The sequence below is a fragment of the Erinaceus europaeus genome, chromosome 4, assembly GCF_950295315.1.
Source record: "Erinaceus europaeus chromosome 4, mEriEur2.1, whole genome shotgun sequence".
Lineage (NCBI taxonomy): Eukaryota > Metazoa > Chordata > Mammalia > Eulipotyphla > Erinaceidae > Erinaceus > Erinaceus europaeus.
The window spans coordinates 90,614,162-90,635,830 of record NC_080165.1 but is presented as its reverse complement, the minus strand read 5'-3'; the positions used below and the strand labels follow the sequence as shown (position 1 = coordinate 90,635,830).

The following is a 21,669-nucleotide window of genomic DNA, read 5'->3' as shown; positions in this document are numbered from 1 at the left end:
CAGTACCATGTGCAAGCTTTTGGGCTCAAGCCCCCAGTCCCCACCTGCAGGGGGAAACTTTACAAGAGGTGAAGCAGTACTGTAGTTATCTGTCTCACCTCTTCTCAATTTCTCATTGTCCTATCATTAAACAAATACATAATTAAAAAGATCTTTAAAAAAAAAAGTGAAAATCTGTGGGGACGATTGAAGACTAAATTATTTTCAGTAATATTTGAGTTGATAAAATGTAGTAAACCCCCCCACACACACTTGATAGTTTCTTATTCTGTCATCAGTCAAAAGGTAATGATTTAAAACTCTCATAACAAACTTCAAGAAAGAAAATGATGTCTATATTATAGGTTTTCAGACCCGTGTTATATGTTTAATAACTATAAATACCATTTATTCAGCCAATTTTTTTTTTCTCCAGCATCTATTACCATCCTGGCATAATGCCTGACCCTGGTATAACATTATATAACCAAACATATAAAGGTAACTTTTAAGTTTTTAAGATTTATCTTATGTGCTCGAGAGGGTCAGAGCATCACTTTGGCATGGGGATCATGCTCAGGACCTCATGTTTGAGAGTCCAAGGCTTCATTCACTGTGCCATCTTGCAGGCACCTATAGTAAACTTTTAGTCACAGAATGTCATGTATGAGCGGCTTGGTGGTGGCACACCCTGTTGAGCACACATGTTACAATGAGCAAAGACCTGGGTTCAAACCCCTGGTCCCACCTGCAGGGGGAAAGCTTTGCGAGTGGTTAAGCAGTGCTGTTGATGTCTTCTCTCTCTCTCTCATTTATTATTTATTTGATAGAGACAGCCATGAATTAAGAAGGAGAAAGACAGAGAGACACCTGCAACACTGCTTCACCACTTGCAAAGCTTTCCCCCTGCAGATGGGGAATGGGGCCTCAAACCCGGCTCCTTGCACATTGTAACATATGTGCTTAACCAGGTGTACAACCACTTGGACCCTGGTGTCTCTTTCTATATTTCCCCCCTAATTTCTTGATTTCTGGCTGTCTATTCAATTAATCAATAAAAGAATGTCATACATATATGAAAAAGGGCCTTGAAGCTCACCAAATTCATCATTCTTTGTAGATAAAACATCTGTGACCAGGACAGTATATTTCTGTGAACCAAGTAGTGTGTTTGGCCCTAAGGATACAAAGATAACTGAGATGTGATCCTTTACCCCAAGATACTAACTCTAGAGAAAGAAACAAAAATAATTTTATTGCCAAGTCTTAAGTTATGATATTAGCACACATATTATGGAGTAATAAAAGACAAAGAATCAGAAAAATGTTTTCTCCTAGCATGATACCTGAATCTTGAAATATGAATAAGAGTAACCAAGTGAGGATGAAGTAATTTCAGACAGATCAGGCAATATTTCTTAAGAACTCAGAAGTGAGGAGAACAGGAGAAACTCTTGAAATGAAGTCAGTGAATATTAGGCAAAGGTTAAGTGGTTTGAATTACTTCTTCTTCTAGCGTTTGCCCTTCTTCCGTAGCCAGTCAACAGCGTCAGGTTGAGCCTGATGTAAAGTTTCGAGACCTCCTTTGAATCTGGAGAGGTGGCAGTCGTTGACTATGTGGGTCATAGTCTGTCTGTAGCCACAGGGGCAGTTCGGGTCGTCTCTGGTTCCCCAGCGATGGAACATAGCGGCTCACCGGCCATGGCCTGTTCAATAGCGATTGAGGAGGGCCCAATCATAACGTGCTAGGTCAAAGCCGGGTTGACGCTTGCAGGGGTCTGTGATGAGGTGTTTGTTCTTTACCTCAGCTGACTGCCAACTCTGTTTCCAAAAGTCTGGAACAGAGAAGTTCAGTGTAGGCATACGGGACCAGATTGGGTGACGAGACGTCAAGGGTTGGACAGGGTGGGCGAAGATATCCGCGTATATTGGCAGGTCTGGTGGAGCATAGACGTGGGAAATGAACTTAGATGAAGCCACATCCCGACGAATATCTGGTGGGGCGATGTTGCTAAGAACTGGCAGCCATGGATTACTAAGAGAATACAATACCCCAGGGAACTCAGGTCCCCTTCCATTAGAGAGTTTGCAGTAATAAAGCAGACTCATTTGAGAACAGAAGTACATTTATCAGTGGAGTATATAAATTCAAAGTTCTTTGTTACATGTTTTCCTGTTAGTGATGTTTATACTTGGAAACGCTCAAAGCTTAAAGTGACTGTATATCTAAATTAAGCTTGTCTGCCATCTATCTATTTGATAATCCATGTTTAAATTTTTCAGTATTCTGGGAATTCATCCAGAATCATGACATCAAGTATTTCTCCCCTTATTTAGCCTTTACAGTACGCTGAGCACTTTAATATAGACTGACTAGTTCAGGTCTTAAAAGGGACTTCTGCTTTGAATCTGGCTTCCAGAGATAAGACAGAAAGTGAGGCTTATTTATGTTCTGCTGTAAAGTAGTACAGGTGTATCTCTGTACTGTATTTAAAAAAAAAATGCAATTACTAGAAACACTTTACAAATTACTAGAATTTGCAGTTGTAAAACTTAATCATCTTTGAAATAAGTAAAACTAAATAGTTCATATTTTTCTAATTAGCCACCAAGATAATAATTTCCCTACTACACCAAATTTCTTTAGTTATAGAACTCTACATATAAAGTGTTGAGCAAGTCTTATTTGCTAGTAAGTTTATTAGCCAACAGACTGAACTGAAGCAAAATTTTATTTTTGCTAAAAGGCAGGATTTAGTTTAATTTAGCAAATGTTATTGAAAATAAAAGAATGGGACACAGTCTTTTGGTGGTGGGAATGGTGCTTATGTAAAAAAAAAAAGAAAGAAAGAAAGAAAAAAGAAAAGAAAAGAAAAGAATTAAGTGGATTGAATCCGACCCACTACCTCTCTTAAGCTCAGGCTATACACAGTCTAGTCCAACTTTATTTCACTTTAAGTCAATTCAATATACAAAAGTCTGCATTAATAAAATAGAAGGGGCTTATTTATAAAAAAAAAGTTCACCATTATATTTTTCAATTAATAATATACTACTTTTCTAGTATATGACATTAACAGTCAAGACAAGTTATTTATTTATTAATAACATGCTAGTTGTATAAAAGGGTCATCCATGTATAGGGTTATATGTGATTTTTAAAATGATCCATGGGGATCATGATCCACGAAGCGCAAGGACCCCAGTTTGAGCCCCCAGCTCCCCACCTGCTGGGGAGTCGCTTCACAGGCGGTGAAGCAGGTCTGCAGGTGTCTATCTTTCTCTCCCCGTATGTCTTCCCCTCCTCTCCATTTCTCTCTGCCCTGTCTAACAACGATGACATTAATAACAACAATAATAATAACTACAACGACAATAAAAAACAACAAGGGCAACAAAAGGAAAAATAAGTAAGTATAAAAAACTTAAAAAAAAAAAAAAGATCCACGAAGCAAAGTTTCCTGAACTGTATACCATAGTGAGATGTTACTTTCAACAAGTAAAGTTGTTCTTTTTAATTACCTGTCAAGTGAAGTTGTTCTGCAGTGTTAAAAAAAAAAAAAAAGTTGTTCTGCAGTGTGTGTGTGGGAGGTAGATAGTATAATGGTTATGCAGAGACTTTCATGCCTGAGGCTCCAAAGTCCCACGTTCAATCCCCACCACCACTACCACCATAAGCCAGAGTTGAGCAGTGCTCTGGTAACAACAACAAAAAGAAATAAATAAAATAAGATAAAAGAGAGAGAAGTGGGGGGAGAGGGAGAGAGAGAGAGAACCTGATAAATAAGAAAACACAAAGCAGAACTTGGACTGGATCAGATAAACTTGGTCAAGTTTTATCTGATTGGAATCATTAAATTTAACCTAAAAAGAACATATCTAGAGAGAAGCAATTATTCATGTCACCGGGAACATCGATGAATAGCAGATATAGGATTACAAAGGAAATCTACTGTTCATATTCCTGATCAGTGTTCCCCTCCCCCGCCTTCAGGCAGAAGCTGAGGAAGATTGTCATTCTGATACTGTCAGAGCAGGAGATGATGAAAATGAAAGCCCTGCTGAAACAGATCTGCAGGTATGTTTCTTCAGTTGTATATTTCTTATTCCATTGCTTTTCATACATAAGCAGAATGTATAAGCAGCAGTTGGTTATAATTAGAGAGATCTATAGGTTTTTCCTCGAGTTGAATTTCACTGTATTTTCATACTGATTTACAGAATTTAAATTGTTAATGGATTTTTTTATGTAAAAAGGAATAATAATTACTGCTCTGTTTGTCAATATGAATTTAAAAGTATTCAATCCAAGGCTAAAAGCATGATTCAAAACCCTTGGAGAGAATGATTGGCAGATGTGACCAACTAAAAATTTAAAACTTATGAATAGCAAAAGATAACATAAACCTAGAGAAATAATCAGCTGGAAAAACTACCACAATAGACAGAAGATTGACATTCTTAGTATATGGTATAGACTTGAGCATTTGTAACAGAAACATAATATAGAGAGATATCACTGGGGGCTGGGCGGTAGGGCAGTGGGTTAAGCACATGACACAAAGCAACGACTGAAGTAAGGATCCTGGTTCGAGTCCCTGGTTCTCCACTTGCAGGGGGGTCACTTCGCAAGCAGTAAAGCAGGTCTGCAGGTGTCTTTCTTTCTCCCTCTCTCTGTCTTCCCTTCCTTTCTCAATTTCTCTCTGTCCGATCCAGTAAAAACAACAAGAAAATGGGAAAAAAAAAGATGGCCTCCAGGAGCAGTGGATTCATGGTGCAGCCACCAAGTCCCAGCAATAACCCTGGAGGCAAATAACAATAATAATAATAAAGTTATCTATTAAAAACAAGATACCATTGACAATGGGGTTTACTGCCATACCACCCTGAACACACCCAATTTTCCCTGACAACTAATGGAAAAATAATAAAGTAGCTTCAGTAATTTTTAAAATACAAGGGAGATTACCTTTGTGAGCCAACTTCTTTGTGCATGACAAAGCAAGGCACTACTCAGTTGAGCAATCTTGCCAAACCAGGAGATTTTTCTTTTTCCTTTTTTTTTTAATGACTGAATTGATAAAGGATGCCTGCTATCCGAACTTACAATAACACTAAAAGTATCCATGAAAATATAAGTTGTTATTAGTTTTCTTTGGAGGGCAGACTAGCAATTTGATCAAAATGAAAAGTATACATCTCCCAGTGTCAAACAGTTCAACTTCCAGGAAATTAATCTTGAAGAAATAATGGGGAATGTTAGTAAATATACATATACAGATTATAGAGGGTTTTTTAAAAAAAATTTTAAAAACAACTTAAGTGTTATTTTACCAGCAGGATCATTCAGTGGGTCTTGGTGCCTATATAACAATTACTGCTTCCATTTATTTCCTTCTTTGTTCCTTTTTAAATCCCTTTATCCATCTTTTCTTTGCTAGAGAGTAGGAGATAGTTGTAAAAAGGGAGAGAGGGAGAAGCTCAGAAGTGGTGTAATGGGTTGTGTTGATCCTTGGTATCACGTGCGTAAGAGTAGTACTCTGATTTTCCCTTTCTTCCTCCTCCTCCTTAATGAATAGATCTTTTTTAAAAGGTGTGTGGGGGGGGGGAAGATGTGGCACTGCTTCATGAAGCTTCCTCTTGCAAGTGAAGAGTGGGGGACTTGAACCCAGATCCTTACACATAGTAGCATGTATGCTCTGTTCAGTGCACCATTACCTGGCCCCTAGACTTGTGTATCTCTTTTTTTTTTTAACTAGAGAGAGCACTGCTCAGTTCCGGTTTTTGGTGATGCTGGGGATTGAACTTGGGACCTTCAGTGCTTCAGGCATGAAAGGTTTTTTTTTGCATAACTATTATGCTCTCTCCCCAACCCCATTTACATATTTTATATAGACTTCTTTTTTTTTTTTTCTTTCTCTTTTCTTTCTTTCTCCTTTATACAGCACCAGAAAGTGAAATTAGAACCTCAGATATTCCCAGTACCATTGCTGAGGCCTCCCTGGGATCACCCTTTATTCTAAAGAATAAGACAACACAGCCCCTATTTCCTCCCTGCCACAGGGAATCCCTGAGTGGTATCTGAGTTACTTCTATGTAATGTTGGGACTTAAAACCATGGCTTCATGCACAACAAGGTGTGTGCTCTCGAACCAAACCTTCTTCCCACCTCTAGTCAATCTGACTTGCCTGCTTTAGCCAATCCTGTGCAAGTCCTGAGAATGAAAGTATGTATGCTATGACACCAGTGGTGTGTCTCAGTGCGCGTGCATGTGTGTGTGCCTGCCTGTCTGCCTGCGTGCATGCCTGCGTGTGTGGAATGAAAAAGCTGCCCAGAGTGGTTGAACTGCCCATGTGCAAAGCCCCAGCGCCACCAAGAAGAGAGAGAGAAAGAAAGAAACCAATGACCATTAAGAGAACTTTGGGCTTACCTAGAGAATTTCTAGCAGCACTTCAAATGTTCATTCTATGATGCTTTCTGAAAAATAAATTTTGAAAGTGTCTTTAACCTTTGTTCCTACATGGTGGTTTATATTTTCACTTCAGACTAGAATTTCGTTTTCCAATTCCATAGTTTTTCCTGTATAGGCAAATTTGTTTTTGGCCAAAGAATTGTTCTGGGGTCGGGTGGCGATGCACCAGGGTGAGCGCACATGTTACAATGTGCAAGCAGCAGGGGGAAAGCTTTGCAAGTGGTGAAGCAGTATTGCAGGTGTCTTATCTCTCTGTCTCTCTCCCTTTCTTATCACCACCTTCCCTCTTGATTTCTGGCTGTCTCTACCCAATAAATAAATAAAGATAATTAAAAAATTAAAAAGAATTGCTTAATTTTATTTTTATTAGTGATTTACTATTGATTTACAAAATTATAAGATAGTGGGTTATATCCACACTGTTCCACCACCAGAGTTTTGTGTCCCCATCCTCCTCCAAAAACTACAATTGTTTTTAACAGATATGGGTTGTCTGTCTTGTCTGTATCTATATCCACACACACACACACACACACACACACACACACACACACCCCATTTTTACTCACTTCTATGGTCCTATCTTCACTTCCTTTCTAAGTTACACCTATATCTATTACTACCTCTAAGTGTCCTTCCTTTTTGCTCTTTTCTCTCTAATAAAACAGTGCCTGACTTCTTCTGGTGTTTTTCAGATTTACTTCCCTTTCAGTAATGGCATAAAAACAAAGATGCCGGGTGACAAATGTTTTGAGATCCAGAGCCCTTTGGTCAACTTCCCTTATCATTACCCCCTCTGGGAGTGTGAACCAGATTTCTTTTTGGGGTGTAGAAGTGGGAGTTCTGGCTTCCGTAACTGCTTCTCTACTGGACATGGACTTTAGCAGGTTGATCCATGTCCCCAGCTTGTAAAGGACTGTTTTAGAAAGTTTTAGACAGTGGTTTCAGGTCTTAAGTATATTTATGCAAATCGCACTGAGTTTGTATACAATGTTTTCTAGTAATGAGCTACGAATCCTTGATGAATTCTGAAGTAGTTTCTCCCCATAGGCACAACTCCAGATGTTCCGAGCTCAATGGATGTTTGAACTTACTCCAGGTGTAAGCTCTAGCAATTTAGAGACTCGACCTTGCAGAGCAGCAAAGGGTTCTGTACTAAAAGCAGCAGACTTGAAAGGAAAGCAAGAACTGGCCAAAGAAGAAAAGTTAAGTATTATGGACATTGTACTAAATTAACTTTGGGATGAGGGAGGCTCACATAAAAATTTTAATTGACCTAAGAAAGTATTATGATTGCCTGTGGAAAAAATTGTAAAAAAATATCAAATCGATCATTCAGTACTACTAGAGACTTTGAATACCTCAAGGGTTTCCTTCCTGCATGTTCACCATCTTCATAGAACTGTTTGGTAATTTATAGACCTGTGAGATTCAGATTAAGGCTTTAGAATTTATTCACAGAAACTTATATGAGTGGATTTTTTTTCAAATCTAACACCTTTTCATATTTGAGCTGAACAAATTAGTTATGCACTCACCATTTCTTTATTATGGAAATTAAAATTTGTAAGTGATTATTACATGAAAAAAAATTTTTTTTGAATGCTGTCTAATGGTTTACCTCTCCCCTGGGACTTATTCACATGAAGCAGGCACAGTACACTATTGTAGTTTTCACTCACTATTTTTTAATTCCATAAAAGCTTTTATATTTATATCATTAAATCTAAGTCTTTTTTTTTTGCCGAGGGCTTTTTGCCACCAGGGTTTTTGCCGAGGGCTGGTACCTGCACAACTGCACCATTCCCAGTTTTTAATAGAGGGTGAAAGACATGGAGAGAGAAGGGAGACAGATAGACATCTGTAGCACCACTTATGAAGCCCCCCCCCCTGCAGGTGGGGTCTGTGGGGGGAGGGGGTTGAACCTGGGTGCCTGTGAGCACTGTACAGGGCAGGCCATCACCTGGTAATGAAAACTTTCATGTCTACTTTTTTTTTTAAACAATTACAGATTCACAAATACAGGAGAATACATCCCTGTCTTCTCGTTATCCGCTTCCTTCAATGGGGACATCTTGCATATCCACATATCACATAACCAAAAACATGTAACTACCTACCACAGTCAAGAAGCAGAACTGTTATATCACTATAGCCATTCAACCATTTCCCTGGCTATTCTTAACTATTTGTAACTACTAATCTGTTTTTTTCCCCCCTAATATTTTTGTGTCAAAAAAATGTTAAGTTGGGGGGCCAGATGGTAGCACAGTAGGTTAAGCACACATGGCATGAAGCTCAAGGACCAGCATAGGGATCCCGGTTCAGGCCTCCGGTTCCATGCCTGCCGGGGGAATCACCTCACAAACAGTAAGCAGGTCTGCAGGTGTCTCTCTTTCTCTCCCCCTCTCTATCTTCCTCATCCCTCTTGATTTCTCTCTGTCCTATCCAGCAACTGTGGCAACAAAAATGGAAAAAAATGGCCTCCAGGAGCCATGGATTTGTAGTGCAGGCACTGAGCCCCAGCGATAACCCTGGAGGCAAAAAAAAAAAAAAGTTAGGGCTGTGGAGATGGTTATGCAAAAAGACTCATGTTTTTTTCATTCAGCATAATTCCTTTGATATGCTTCCAAGTTTTTCTTTATCACTAGTTTGTCCCTTTGCATTGCTCATCAGTGCTTCATGATTTGGTTTTCCCAAACTTCTAATATTTATTTATTTATTAACATGATTAATAGAGGGGAAGGGAGAGAAACAGGAATCACTCTGGCACATGTGATGCTGGGGATTGAATTTGGGACCCCATGCTTGAGAGGTCTGACTCTCTACCACCTTCCGTGCTACTACAGTTTATTTTTGCACTAGTCAAGGTAGTTTTCATTTCTCTGAAATAATGCCTGGGCTTTGTGATAAGTGCATGTTTGGTTAAGAGAAACTGCCAAACTGTTACGCAGATATTCTGCATCATTTCGTTTCTGTATCAGTGTATGAGTGGTTCACTGTTTCTGTATCTTGTCAGCACTTGGTGTTAATTTTTTTTTTTTTTTGCCATCAATAAGAAATTTACTTGCTTTAAAAAAGTCCAAATGCTAGCACTGTCCAGAAAAAATTAAAAGATTTATAATTGTTATTATAAAGTTGAACTGCTGAAACTTATTCACTGAAACATTTTGACTTGCAGTAATGCTTTATATGTCCCTGCATTTATATTGAAAATCCACACACAAGTGAAAATAGAAAAATCTGATTGGTGCTAGGATTGAGGAAAGAAAGAAGACAGTACAGTGGGATCAGGAGGGCCCCAGCCCAATGACTGAGTGCCCAGATTTATTTTTCTTACAGTCTTTTATAACACACACAGCAAGAAGTTTAATTAGGCTGGTTCTGCATTAGGCTTCTCAAAACATAATCCAGGTGCATAAGCAAAGTACAGTTTCTCAAAATATGAGCAAGATATAGTTGAGGCAAAAGTTCATGTAGTTAGACTATTAAGATTTTTCCCAGAGAGTCTGCAAAGTCTTTATCATTTTCTCAGCTTTCTCTAAACATCCTAAGAGAAAGGTCAGGGGCTCGCAGAAGGCCTACTTTGCCAGCCTTTTGCTCACAGGTCCAGGGGCCTTGCCTTTCAAGGACCTGCTGTCTCCTACAGAAAAAACTGCCAATACCTGATTTCTGGCCCCTATTTCCTACTTGCAATTATATACTTAGGTACCTTTGACCCCCATGGGAGAAAAAAAAAAAATTAACATATTTAGGAAGAGAAGTCTTTTTTTTTAAAGAATGAAATGTTTCCCATCGTAGTGGATTCTTAAGCATGCTCTCCACGTATGCGGCGTGCTAGCTGGATGTCTTTTGGCATACTTGTTACACATTTGGCATGGATAGCACACCAAGTTGGTGTCTTCAAAAAGGCCCACCAGATAGGCCTCACTTAGTAGCCATTTTGAACAGGTGTACAGTAATATCTCATTGTAAATATTTTGTGTGTGTGTTGAGACTGAATATCTTTTTTTGTGCTATTTCTCATCTTTATATCTTCTCTGTGAAATAGGTTTGTCTCTTTTTACTGCTGAGTTTTTTTAAAAATTATTTTTATTAGAGATTTAATAATTGCTTATAAGATCATATGCTTACAGGAGTATAGTTCCACATTGCACCCCCCCACCAAAGTTCTGTACAACCCCCCCCACACACACACTATATTCACACACTCCCCAACACCATCTCATGGATAACCACCTTAGTTTCCACAAAGTCTTAGTGACAGTTTTATTTATTTATTTATTTATTTTACCAGTCCAGTGGCTCAGCTCTGGCTTACGGTGGTGCCAGGTCTTGAAGATGGGATCTTGGTGCTTCAGGCATGGAAGTTTTGCATAGCCATTATGCCAACTCCTCGGCCTTACTGTTGAGTTTTAAGAGTTCTTTATGTACTTTAAACATTAAGTTGTGTTTTTTTGTTTGTTTGTTTGTTTTACTACCACCAGGGTTATTACTGGGGCTCAGTGCCTTCACCACCAATCTACTACTCTGGAGGTGAATTTATTTTTTCTTTTCTATTTTCCTTTTTTTTTGATAGAGACAGAATTTGACAGAATGGAGAGAGAGAGATTGAGAGAGAGAGACCGACCATTAGCACTGCTTCACCACTCATGTAGCTTCCCTGGCAGCTAAAAACTAGGGACTTGAAACTGGGTCCTTGTATATGCATAATAACATGCTCTACCATGTGTGCCATGGCTCAGCACCAGTACCTTACCCTTGAATCCTCTCAACAGTATTTTACTGAGCAAAAGTTTTTAATTTTTGGTGGGGTCCAATTTATCAACTTCCTTTTTCAATTTACCAACCTTGCTTTTGGTATCTAGTATAACAGCTCTGCCAAATACTTAGGTTTCCAAGATTTTTTTTTCCTAGAAGTTTTAAGATTGTAGCAGAGTCTGTTTACCTTTTCTGTTCTTTTTTTTTTTTTAAGATCTTATTCATTTACTTATTCATGAGAAAGATAGGAGGAAAGAAAGAACCGGATATCACTCTGGTACATGTGCTGCTCGACTTGAACTCAGTACCTCACACTTGAGAGTCCAATGCTTTATCCACTGCACCACCTCCCGGACCACTGTTTACCTTTTCTAAGGTTAATTTTTAAATAAAATATGAGGTTTAGCTTGAAATTCATTATTTTGCCTGTGGATGTTTAGTTTTTCCAGGAACATTGGCCTAAGAGTTATTTTTCTGCCATTCATACTCATTATAATAAATATCTTCAAAAGTCGGTTTTCACTATTAATTTTTATAGGCCCGAGAACTCTTCCTAAAAGCAGTGGAAGAAGAACAAAATGGAGCTCTCTATGAAGGTAAAGACTCTGACTTTATGAATATAATGTCATGGGAGTCGGGCTGTAGCACAGTGGGTTAAGCGCACGTGGTGCAAAGCACAAGGACCGGCATAAGGATCCCGGTTCGAGCCCCGGCTCCCCACCTGCAGGGGAGTTGCTTCACAGGCGGTGAAGCAGGTCTGCAGGTGTCTATCTTCCTCTCCTCCTCTCTGTCTTCCCCTCCTCTCTCCATTTCTCTCTGTCCTATCCAACAATGACAACAACAATAATAACTACAATAATAAAACAACAAGGGCAACAAAGGGAATAAATAAATAAAATATTAAAAATAAATAAATGAATATAATGTCATAATGTTAAGTCCTTTTTATTAGAATACATTTAGTATAGAACACTGGTTTTCTTGTATTAGAAACTGTTCTTTAAAAATAAAAACTTTATTTCCTTATAGTCTCCCTCTTTCAAAAGATATTGCTGGGAAATACTGTTATGTTGGTATATTTATATTGAATAAAACAGCATTTATTTTGGTTTTAGTATTTAATTCTTCATTACTTGCATTTTAAAAATATTGTTACTTGATTAAAATACAATATGCTCCTATTATTGATAAGACTAGTTCAGAGAAGGGGAAGATAGAGGCTAGATTGAGGAACATACATGTTTCCTAAGTTATAATTTACATTTTACAAAAAAAGCAATGCTCTAATAAAAGTTATGACTTTGTTTTAACTCAGCAAAAATGCATAAACAAAGTGATGGAGCATGTGTTTACCATATTAAATGTGTAGTTAGATATCCATTTGTGATAGTAAAGTTCACAATTGGGACCTAAAACATTCATGCTTGACTCATTTGAAAAATCCCACAATTAACATGTTCAGAATTGTTACATTTTGGGGTATGTTTGTTCTGAATTATGAAAAGGGCTGAAATGGGCACGATCCTCCATAGTCTTCATTAGTTTGTGAGATTCTTGTCTCACAAACTAGTGAGCACATTTCCCAGAGTAGTAAAACACAGCAGAATACATTGAACTGAATACATCAAGAGGAAAAAGAACTGTCTGGCTCTTACATACAGCCCCAAGCTCTATTGTTTCAAAACACTCTTCTTATTATTCCATTCATTGACAACATTTGATTTTCCTCAGTTCTGCGTGCTAGGAAGGGAAGTTTGCTTAAAAGAGTTTTTGTTAACATCTATAGCAGTTGCATTTCCAAGACCTGAAGAAAACTAAGTAAGATAACTTCTGAAAATATATTAGTGGATGACAAAGGACTAAAAGGATAAAATATCTCAGGTGTCGGGCAGTAGCGTAGCGGGTTAAGTGCATGTGGCACAACGCTCAAGAACCTGCATAAGGATCCCAATTCGAGCCCCCGGCTCCCTACCTACAGGGGAGTCGCTTCACAGGTGGTGAAGCAGGTCTGCAGGTGTCTTTCTCTCCCCGCTCTGTCTTCCCCATCTCTCTCCATTTCTCTCTGTCCTATCGAATAACAATGACATCAATAAAAAACAAGAGCAACAAAAGGGAAAATAAATAAATAAAAGAATAAAATATATCTTACGTTTCTATGACATATCAGCTTCAAAAATATTTCTGAATAATGGGTTTGGAAATAAGTTTTCTTACATAGCTTCCATTGCATGTTAAAAAAAAAAAAAGAGGAAATTTGGCTGTTTGTAAAGAAGCTTACCAAATTAAACCACAGTTACAGGAAATGACAAAAAATGTGTGATCATAGCTAATTTAGCCTTTATTTCTTCTTTTAGCCATCAAGTTTTATCGTAGGGCTATGCAGCTTGTACCCGATATAGAGTTCAAGATTACTTATACCCGGTCTCCAGATGGTGATGGCGTTGGAAACAACTAGTGCGTATATAATTTGATAGACAGTAACATGTAGAATTTGTTACAGTTAAGCATCTTTGCCCTGTTGACTCTTAACATGGTTTAAAAAAAAGGTATTTATTAAGTTATATAATCTTTAGTATAAAGACTTCTTTATAAAGTTGCAGGAATTTTTAATATTAGGAATTTAAAGATTGAAACATAGAAGTGCACATTTTAAATACATAGACTAAGAAGGTGACAGTTTTATTATTTTTTTTTAATTAAAGAGATTACTACTTAAAGGGGAAGATTCAAAGACACAATTTAGTTCTCTGAACCTCTCTCAGGTTAAAACTGTAAGAATGTTATTAAGTCTAGGTTGACAATGTTAATAATGGTTGGAGTTGGCTGATACTTGAAATTTCATTAAACTAATCTTTCTCTTTTTGCATATGTTTGCTTGAGACAAAATGTTAAAGCTTTTCATTTTGTTAGGAAAATACTGTACTGCAAGATGACCTTCTTTGTCTTTAGTTTGTTTGCTTGCTTGCTTATCATTCTGTTAGGATATGCCAGTAGAACATCTAGGGTTTTAATAGTTGAAAAGGTGCATGGCCTGAGATGTAGCTCAGTAATAGAGGGCATGTTCCACATGTGCAAGACTTTAGCTTTGATCCCCAGTGCCCCAAAAATGAATTAATAAAAAGAAAAAAAAGTTATGGCTGTCAACTTAGCTCAGTGAAGGGGGCAGGACTTGCAACTGTGAGATCCCAAGTTTGGTTCCCAGTGCTTCATATGCCAGACTGATGCACTATTTCTCTCGTTAGTAATTAAACCTTAGGGAGAAAAAAAAAGTAAAAGCACAGGTCCAGGATATAGACACTCCTAAAAACTACTTGGAGCACATGCCACTTGTATATGAAGTGACATAGATGATTTTATATGGACAAAGGTCAAAAGAATATATATATATTTTTAAATTTTATTTATTTTCCCTTTTGTTGCCCTTTTTGTTGTTATTGATGTCATCGTTGGATAGGACAGAGAGAAATGGAGAGAGGAGGGGAAATGGAGAGAGGGGGAGAGAAAGACACCTGCAGACCTGCTTCACTGCCTGTGAAGCGACTCCCCTGCAGGTGGGGAGCCGGGGGCTCGAACCGGTATCTTTCTGCCGGTCCTTGTGCTTTGCACCACGTGTGCTTAACCCGCTGCGCTACCGCCGGACTCCCTCAAAAGAATATTTTTAAGCCATTACTTCTAAAATTATCTGTAAAGCAATTACAATATTGTTGTATAAGTTCTCTTTCTCAAAGACCAGTTCACTGATACTTGAAGGAAAGGATCTCTTCCCAAGAAGGGATGTCACGTATAAAATGTGTAAGATAAAAATAAGAAGTAACCTTCATTGGTAACTTGCCTATTACTAGTATTTTTAGCTCCTTTATAGTATAAGCACTTTACTCTGAATATAATATAATATATTTAAAACATTTCAGTGAAGTTAGTTCCCTATTTGAACTTTCAGTCTAATACTGCTCACTAGATTATATTTAACAGTGTGATGTAGTTCATACATAAATCTTCTGAGCTGGTAAAGCAGGTCTGCAGGGGTCTCTCTTTCCCTCTCAGTCTCTCTCTCCCCTCTCAGTTTCTCTCTGTCTTACCAAATAAGCAAAGAAAATAAATAAAGAGCAAAAATTGGCAATCAGAAGTGGTAGATGCTTCATGTAGGCACCAGTCCCCAGCAATAATCCTGGTGGTGATGAGAGAAAAAAAATTGCATTGCAACATTAAGAAAACATTTCTTCTTCCTCTCCTCCTCTGTCTTCTTATTTCTCCTCCTCCTCTTTTATTATTATTATTATTATTACCCAGCTCTCTATTATGGTGGCACTAGGGATTGAGCCCAAGGCTTTGAAAGTTTTTTTGCATAACGATTGTGCTGTCTCCCCAGCCCAAGAAAGCATTTCTTTTCTCTCACCTCTTTTTTTTTTTTAAGAAGAAAAGACCAAGTTTCCTATCTTTTTTTCCCCTTTTGTGGCCTTTATTGTTTACCATTGTTGTTGTTGTTATTGTTGTTGAATAGGACAGAGAGATATCGAGAGAGGAGGGGAAGACAGAGGGGGAGAGAAATATAGACTCCTGCAAACCTGCTTCACCACCTGTGAAGCGAACCCCCTGCAGGTGGGGAACAAGGGGCTCAAACCGGGATCCTGATGCCAGTCTGTGCGCTTTCCACCATGGGCACTTAACCTTCTGCACCATCGCCCAGCTCCCTCTCTCACCTCTTTAAATACAGATGGTAAGAAAATTCTCTAATGACACTGAAGGCTTTTTAATTTTAGTTTTTTTTTTTTTTTTTTTACGAATACATTCTAAAATGCTAACAGTTTCTGCTGGTTTTGCCTGCTATAAAATGTGGGTAGAGTAGCCACAGATTCCCTCTTAACTTCAACAATCCCCACCATTTCATCTTTAAACCTTCATTGTTTTGTTTTATTTTATTTTATTTTATCTTATTTTTATTTTATTTTATTTTATTTTATTTTATTTTATTTTATTGCCATCATGGTTATCACTGGGGCACAGGTGCCAGCACTATGAATCCTGGCAGCCATTTTTTTTTCCTTTTCATTTATTTTTTGTTTTATTTTTATTTATATTTGACAGGACAGAGAGAAATTGAGAGGGGAGGGGAGGTAGAGAGGGAGAGTGAAAGATAGACACCTCCAGACCTGCTTCCCCACTTGTGAAGTATCCATCCTGCAGGTGGGAAGTGGGGGCTTGAACCTGGGTCCTTAACACATGATATGTGCACTTCACTGGGTGTACCACCACCTGGCCCCCAACCCTTCATAGTTTTTTTTTTATTTAGTTTATTTATTATTGGATACATAGAAATTGAGAGGGAAGGGAGTGAAATTGAGAGAGACAGAGACACCTGCAGCTCTACTTCACTGCTTGTGAAGCTTTCCCCCTGCAGGTGGGGATCAGGGGCTTGAACCTGGGTCCTTGTACACTATAGTATATGTGCTTGACCAGGTGTGCCACTGCCTGGCCCCTTTCATAGTTTTCTTTATTTTTATTTTTTTATTTCTTTATTGGGGGACTAATGGTTTACAGCCAACAGTAAAGTACAGTAATTTGTACGTGTGTAAGATTTCTCAGTTTTCCACATAACAATTCAGCCTCCACTAGGTCCTCCTCTGCCATCATGTTCCAGGACCTGAACCCTCGCCCCACCCCCAACCCCCCACCCCCCACCCCAGAGGTCTTTTACTTTGGTCAAATACACCAACCTTCATAGTTTTCTAACTTCATTTTCATCCAGGTTTTTCTGTAAGGTTGTTATTGCTTGTTTGTTTGTTTGTTTGTTTTGTGTGTGTCGGGGTGGGGAGAGAAGAGAGGAGAGAGGGAAAAAGACCACAACACCAAAGCTTCCTGTAATAGGTTAAGGACTGAGCTTAAACCTGAGTCACTCACGTGGCAAAGCAGCACAATATCCGAGGGAGCTGTTTTTGCCAACCCAAGTCTGCCTGTCTTTCTGTTTCTGTTCATGCATTCATCTGCCGGTCCTTCTTTCATTCTTTTCTTTTCTTTTTTTTTTTAAGATTTTATTTATTTATGAGAAAGACAGGAGGCGAGAGAAAGAACCAGACATCACTCTGGCACATGTGCTGCCGGGGATCAAACTCAGGACCTTATGCTTGAGAGTCCAAAGGCTTATCACTGCGTCACCTCCCAGACCACCATTTTTTTTTCCTCTCTCTTTTTTTTTTTTTTCCTAGAGCACTGACTTATGGTGGTGCGGGGATTGAACCTGGGTCCTGGAAGCCTCAGACTAAAAGTCGTTTGCATAACCATTATGCTCTCTTATCAGCCCCCAAGTCATCATTTATAAGATTAATGTTAGAATTTTCTAGGACTTCAATTATGCATTTGTTTATATTTGTAGACCCTGCCAATATTTTCTTCAAATACTTATTTTTCTCTCCACAGGGAGGAAGGTGATGAATTAAAGCACACCTGAGAGTACCTCAATGATCCCAATATATTTATTTTTCACTCAGTTATAATAGATTATAATCACATAAGAAAATTTAATTATATGAGTTTTAAAATTACTTTAAATTATTTATTACATTAACTTGTGGAATCTTTCTACAATATAGCTAATAAATTGTATCTAAAAATTCTAATTCTTTCTGAATGGAAATCAAAATTGGTGAAACTTTTTTGTTGTTTCAGAAGACTTGGTGTAGCATTCCTTTGTAAAGCAGGATAAAGATATAACATTAAAAAAAAAGAAGAAACTTGCTTTTAGATAACTTTTAGAGCAGTTTGGAAAGTACTATGTAAAATCAGTTTCTAATCTCTGTGATAGTAGACAAAGACACTTGGTTTAGTCACCTTCCTTCTTATTTCAGCATTGAAGATGATGATGATGATGATGACAACAAGATGGCAGACCTCTTGTCCTACTTCCAGCAGCAGCTCACATTTCAGGAGTCTGTGCTTAAATTGTGTCAGCCTGAACTTGAGAGCAGTCAGACTCACATATCAGGTGTGAATTCATACTTGTTATAGCTCCATGAGCAATACTTTTACCTTAGATCAAGGGTGGGAAGCCTTGTTTTTTCTTTCTTTCTTTCTTTCTTTTTTTTTTTTTTTTTGCAAAGAGAGAATATATATATATCATCATCGTCATTTATGGGCCATTCAAAATTACCAGTTTAAAAAATAATAATAAGTAGACTTATTGAATTTTGAGTCCCACTTACAGGCTGCCTTGGAAAGGCCAGACCAAATTATTTTGGTCTACAGACTGATGTTCCCCACCCTTGCCTTAGAGTTAACTTTACTGATAAATATTTTAATTCAAAATATGGTGTAATATCTGTTTATAATTACTGATAATATATTATGATGTAAGCTTTTCAAAATGTGACACAGAATTTGAAGTTTTGGGTTTTTTTTTTTTAAGACTTTTTTTTTTTAACCTGAGCACTGCTCAGCTCTGGCTTATGGCGGTGTGGGGGATGGAACCTGGGACTTGAGAGCCTCAAACATGAAAGTCTCTTTGCATAACCATTATGCTATACCACCAACTGAGTTTTTTTTTTTTTTTGTAAGATTATTTATTTATTAGAAAGGTAGGAGGAATCAGACAAAGAACCAGACATCACTCTGGTACATGTGCAGCTGGGGATCAAACTCAGGGCCTAATTCTTGAGAGTCAAATGCCTTATGCACTGCGTCACCTCCCAGACCACTGTAGTTGTTTTAAGAATGGCATGCTTTTACCAGTGAAAGTTAAGAGGCTAATTGTTAAAGCAGCTCTAAGAAAACGCTTAATTACTAGTATTATAAATATTAAGTTACACAGTGGTCCTGAAATAAGGTTAATTGTTTAAAAATAAATGTCCTTTTCCTATGTTAAATGTTGTTTAACCAGGTATGGGACTTTTCAGAGGACAGTTGGGAAAATTTAAAGAGGTGGGAATGATTTTTTAAAATATGTGTGTATATATATTTATATGTATATAAATATATAGAGACAAAAATATATACATACAAATATATATATATACACGCACACACACACAAATATATATACATATTTTTTTTTGGGGGGGTGGGTGTGACAAGAGCACTGCTCAGCTCTGGCATATGGTAGGTGGTATGAGGGATTGAACCTGGGACTTTTGGAGCCTCAGGCATGAGAGTCTGTTTGCATAATCATTATGCTATCTACCCTCCACTCTGGTAATGATTTTTTAATGTTAACAAATGTAATATGAATTATATACACACATTTGATATGTGCTTGCTTAACTAAGTGTGCCACCTCCCAGCTCCCTTGTACACATTTGATAGACTCTTTCTAACCTTGGTGACAAAATGATCTTCCAGAGGAATAAAGTGCTTTATGAAAGTAGCTTTAGATCTGCTCCATTACCAAGGAAGCAAAGATATTTATGTCTTGATGTTAAAAACCACTTTGACTATTGGTGTAACACTGACCAGCAGGTGTGATAAAGTTCTAAGAAGCTGCAGAGAGTGTGACAGTGAAATGACTTATAGGAGATCATTTTAAATCATCTTTGAGTCACTTATAGGATGATTTCCTTTTGCAGTTCTACCAATGGAGGTCTTAATGTACATCTTCCGGTGGGTGGTATCCAGTGACTTGGACCTCAGATCATTAGAGCAGCTGTCACAGGTGTGCAGAGGATTCTATATATGTGCCAGGTACTTGTATTCATTTGTTTTAATTAAATAAATAATGTAAACACTCGGTAGTCAAAAAAGGATTCTACTCTTTTGCCAATTTTGATTCAAGAGCTTGGTTCATGTTGTAGGTGAAAGTGAACGGTTTGACTAAACTGAGATTTTCTCAAATATCTAATCATTTAAGAAATAGAATGCAGTAGGTTACCAGAATATATGGTAAAATGTAGACTAAAGGGGGCCAGGCAGTGGTGCATCTGGTTAAGCACACATATTACAGTGTGCAAGGACCCAGGTTCAAGTCCCTGGTCCCCACTTACAGGAGGGAAGCTTCACAAGGGTAGAAGCAGGGCTGTAAGTGTCTGTCTCCTTCCCCCTTGGGGGCTAGGCAGTAGTGCAGCGGGTTAAGTGCACGTGGGTTAAGTGCACATGGCTCAAAGCGCAAGGACATGCTAAGGATCCCGGTTGGAGCTCCCGGCTCCCCACCTACAGGGGAGTCACTTCACAGGCAGTGAAGCAGGTCTGCAGGTGTCTATCTTTCTCTTCCCCCCTCTGTCTTTTCCACCCCTCTCAATTTCTCTCTGTCCTATCCAGCAACGATGACAACAATAATAGTAACAACACTGATAAACAACAAGGGCAACAAAAGGGAAAAAAATGTCCTCCAGGAGTGGTGGATTCGTGGTGCAGGTACCAAGCCCCAGCGATAACCCTGGAGGCAAAAAAAAAATGTAGACTAAATGTAAGCACAGGTTTTACTACTGTAGAGTAGTTTACATGTTGACGAGTTGATGTAGGAAAAAAGAATCAAAAAAAAAAAAAATCAGCTCACTTTCACAGTAACTAACTGTAAACCTCCTAGGTGGTCATTATTTGAATTTATATTGCACTGGAATTTTCTTTGAAGATGCTGAAAGTTTCCTAAGGCCTAGGAGTTGGCTTAGCAGTAGAGTGCATGCTTGCATATAGTGAAGCCACAGTTCTACCCGACACTGCATAAAACAAGAAAGACGAAAATATGAAACATAATCAGTGTTGTAGTGGTTCTCTTGGTGTCTCACAATAATATATTACTTTTGAAATAAAAATTTTGAAAATGAAACTTACCCTATACTTTAAAAATCTTGCTGTGTGAAAAATGATAGTTTAGTAAAAAATCACTTGAGACTGGTAGTCTCTCATGGGTATCTTATGTAAAAATATATACTTAGTTTCTGGTATCTAGAAATGTTAAAATAGATGCCAGTTCTTACAATTTGGATGCATTAATTTTAAATAGCCTGATTTTATTTGAAGACTTGCATTTCAATATACATTTGAATAATTTGAAGTTTTGTTTTTTTTTCTATGTGTCTTTCTATTTATTTATTTATCTTTTTAACACGTGGTATATTGCCACCAACCCTTTGAGATTAGGGCCATTAGCACTGCTATTTTGTTAATGTTAACTGTCTAGAAAAAAGCACTATAGGGACCTGGCAGTGGTGCACTTGGTTAAGCGTTCACATTACAATGTGCAAGGACCCAGGTTCAAGCCCCTGGTCCCCACTTGCAGGGGGAAAACTTCATGAGTGGTGAAGCAGAGCTGCAGGTGTCTCTCTGTCTCTTTCCCTCTCTAACTCCCCCTCCCCTTCTCAAGTTCTCTCTGTCTCTATCCAATAATAAATAAATAAAAGTTAAAAAAAAAAAAGAAAAAAGCACTATAAAGAGGGAATTGATTTTAAAAATGGTTTTTCAGAATAAAACATCACATTCCACCATTAACGGGGGGGTTGCTTTGAAATATGCCTCAGATATAAATAGCTCTTAC

The 21,669-nt window shown here is 38.0% G+C and overlaps 1 protein-coding gene across 1 annotated transcript in view; it reads left to right on the top strand.

Moving 5' to 3' along the window:
- Positions 1-21,669, top strand: part of FBXO9 (F-box protein 9) — a 35,178-nt gene that overhangs the window by 1,249 nt on the left and 12,260 nt on the right. Inside the window, exons 2-8 of the mRNA XM_016185319.2 lie at positions 3,974-4,057; positions 7,503-7,657; position 7,820; positions 11,752-11,809; positions 13,568-13,667; positions 18,056-18,192; positions 19,766-19,880. Coding sequence (XP_016040805.1) covers positions 3,974-4,057; positions 7,503-7,657; position 7,820; positions 11,752-11,809; positions 13,568-13,667; positions 18,056-18,192; positions 19,766-19,880 — 650 coding nt within the window. The remainder of the gene's footprint in view (positions 1-3,973; positions 4,058-7,502; positions 7,658-7,819; positions 7,821-11,751; positions 11,810-13,567; positions 13,668-18,055; positions 18,193-19,765; positions 19,881-21,669) is intronic.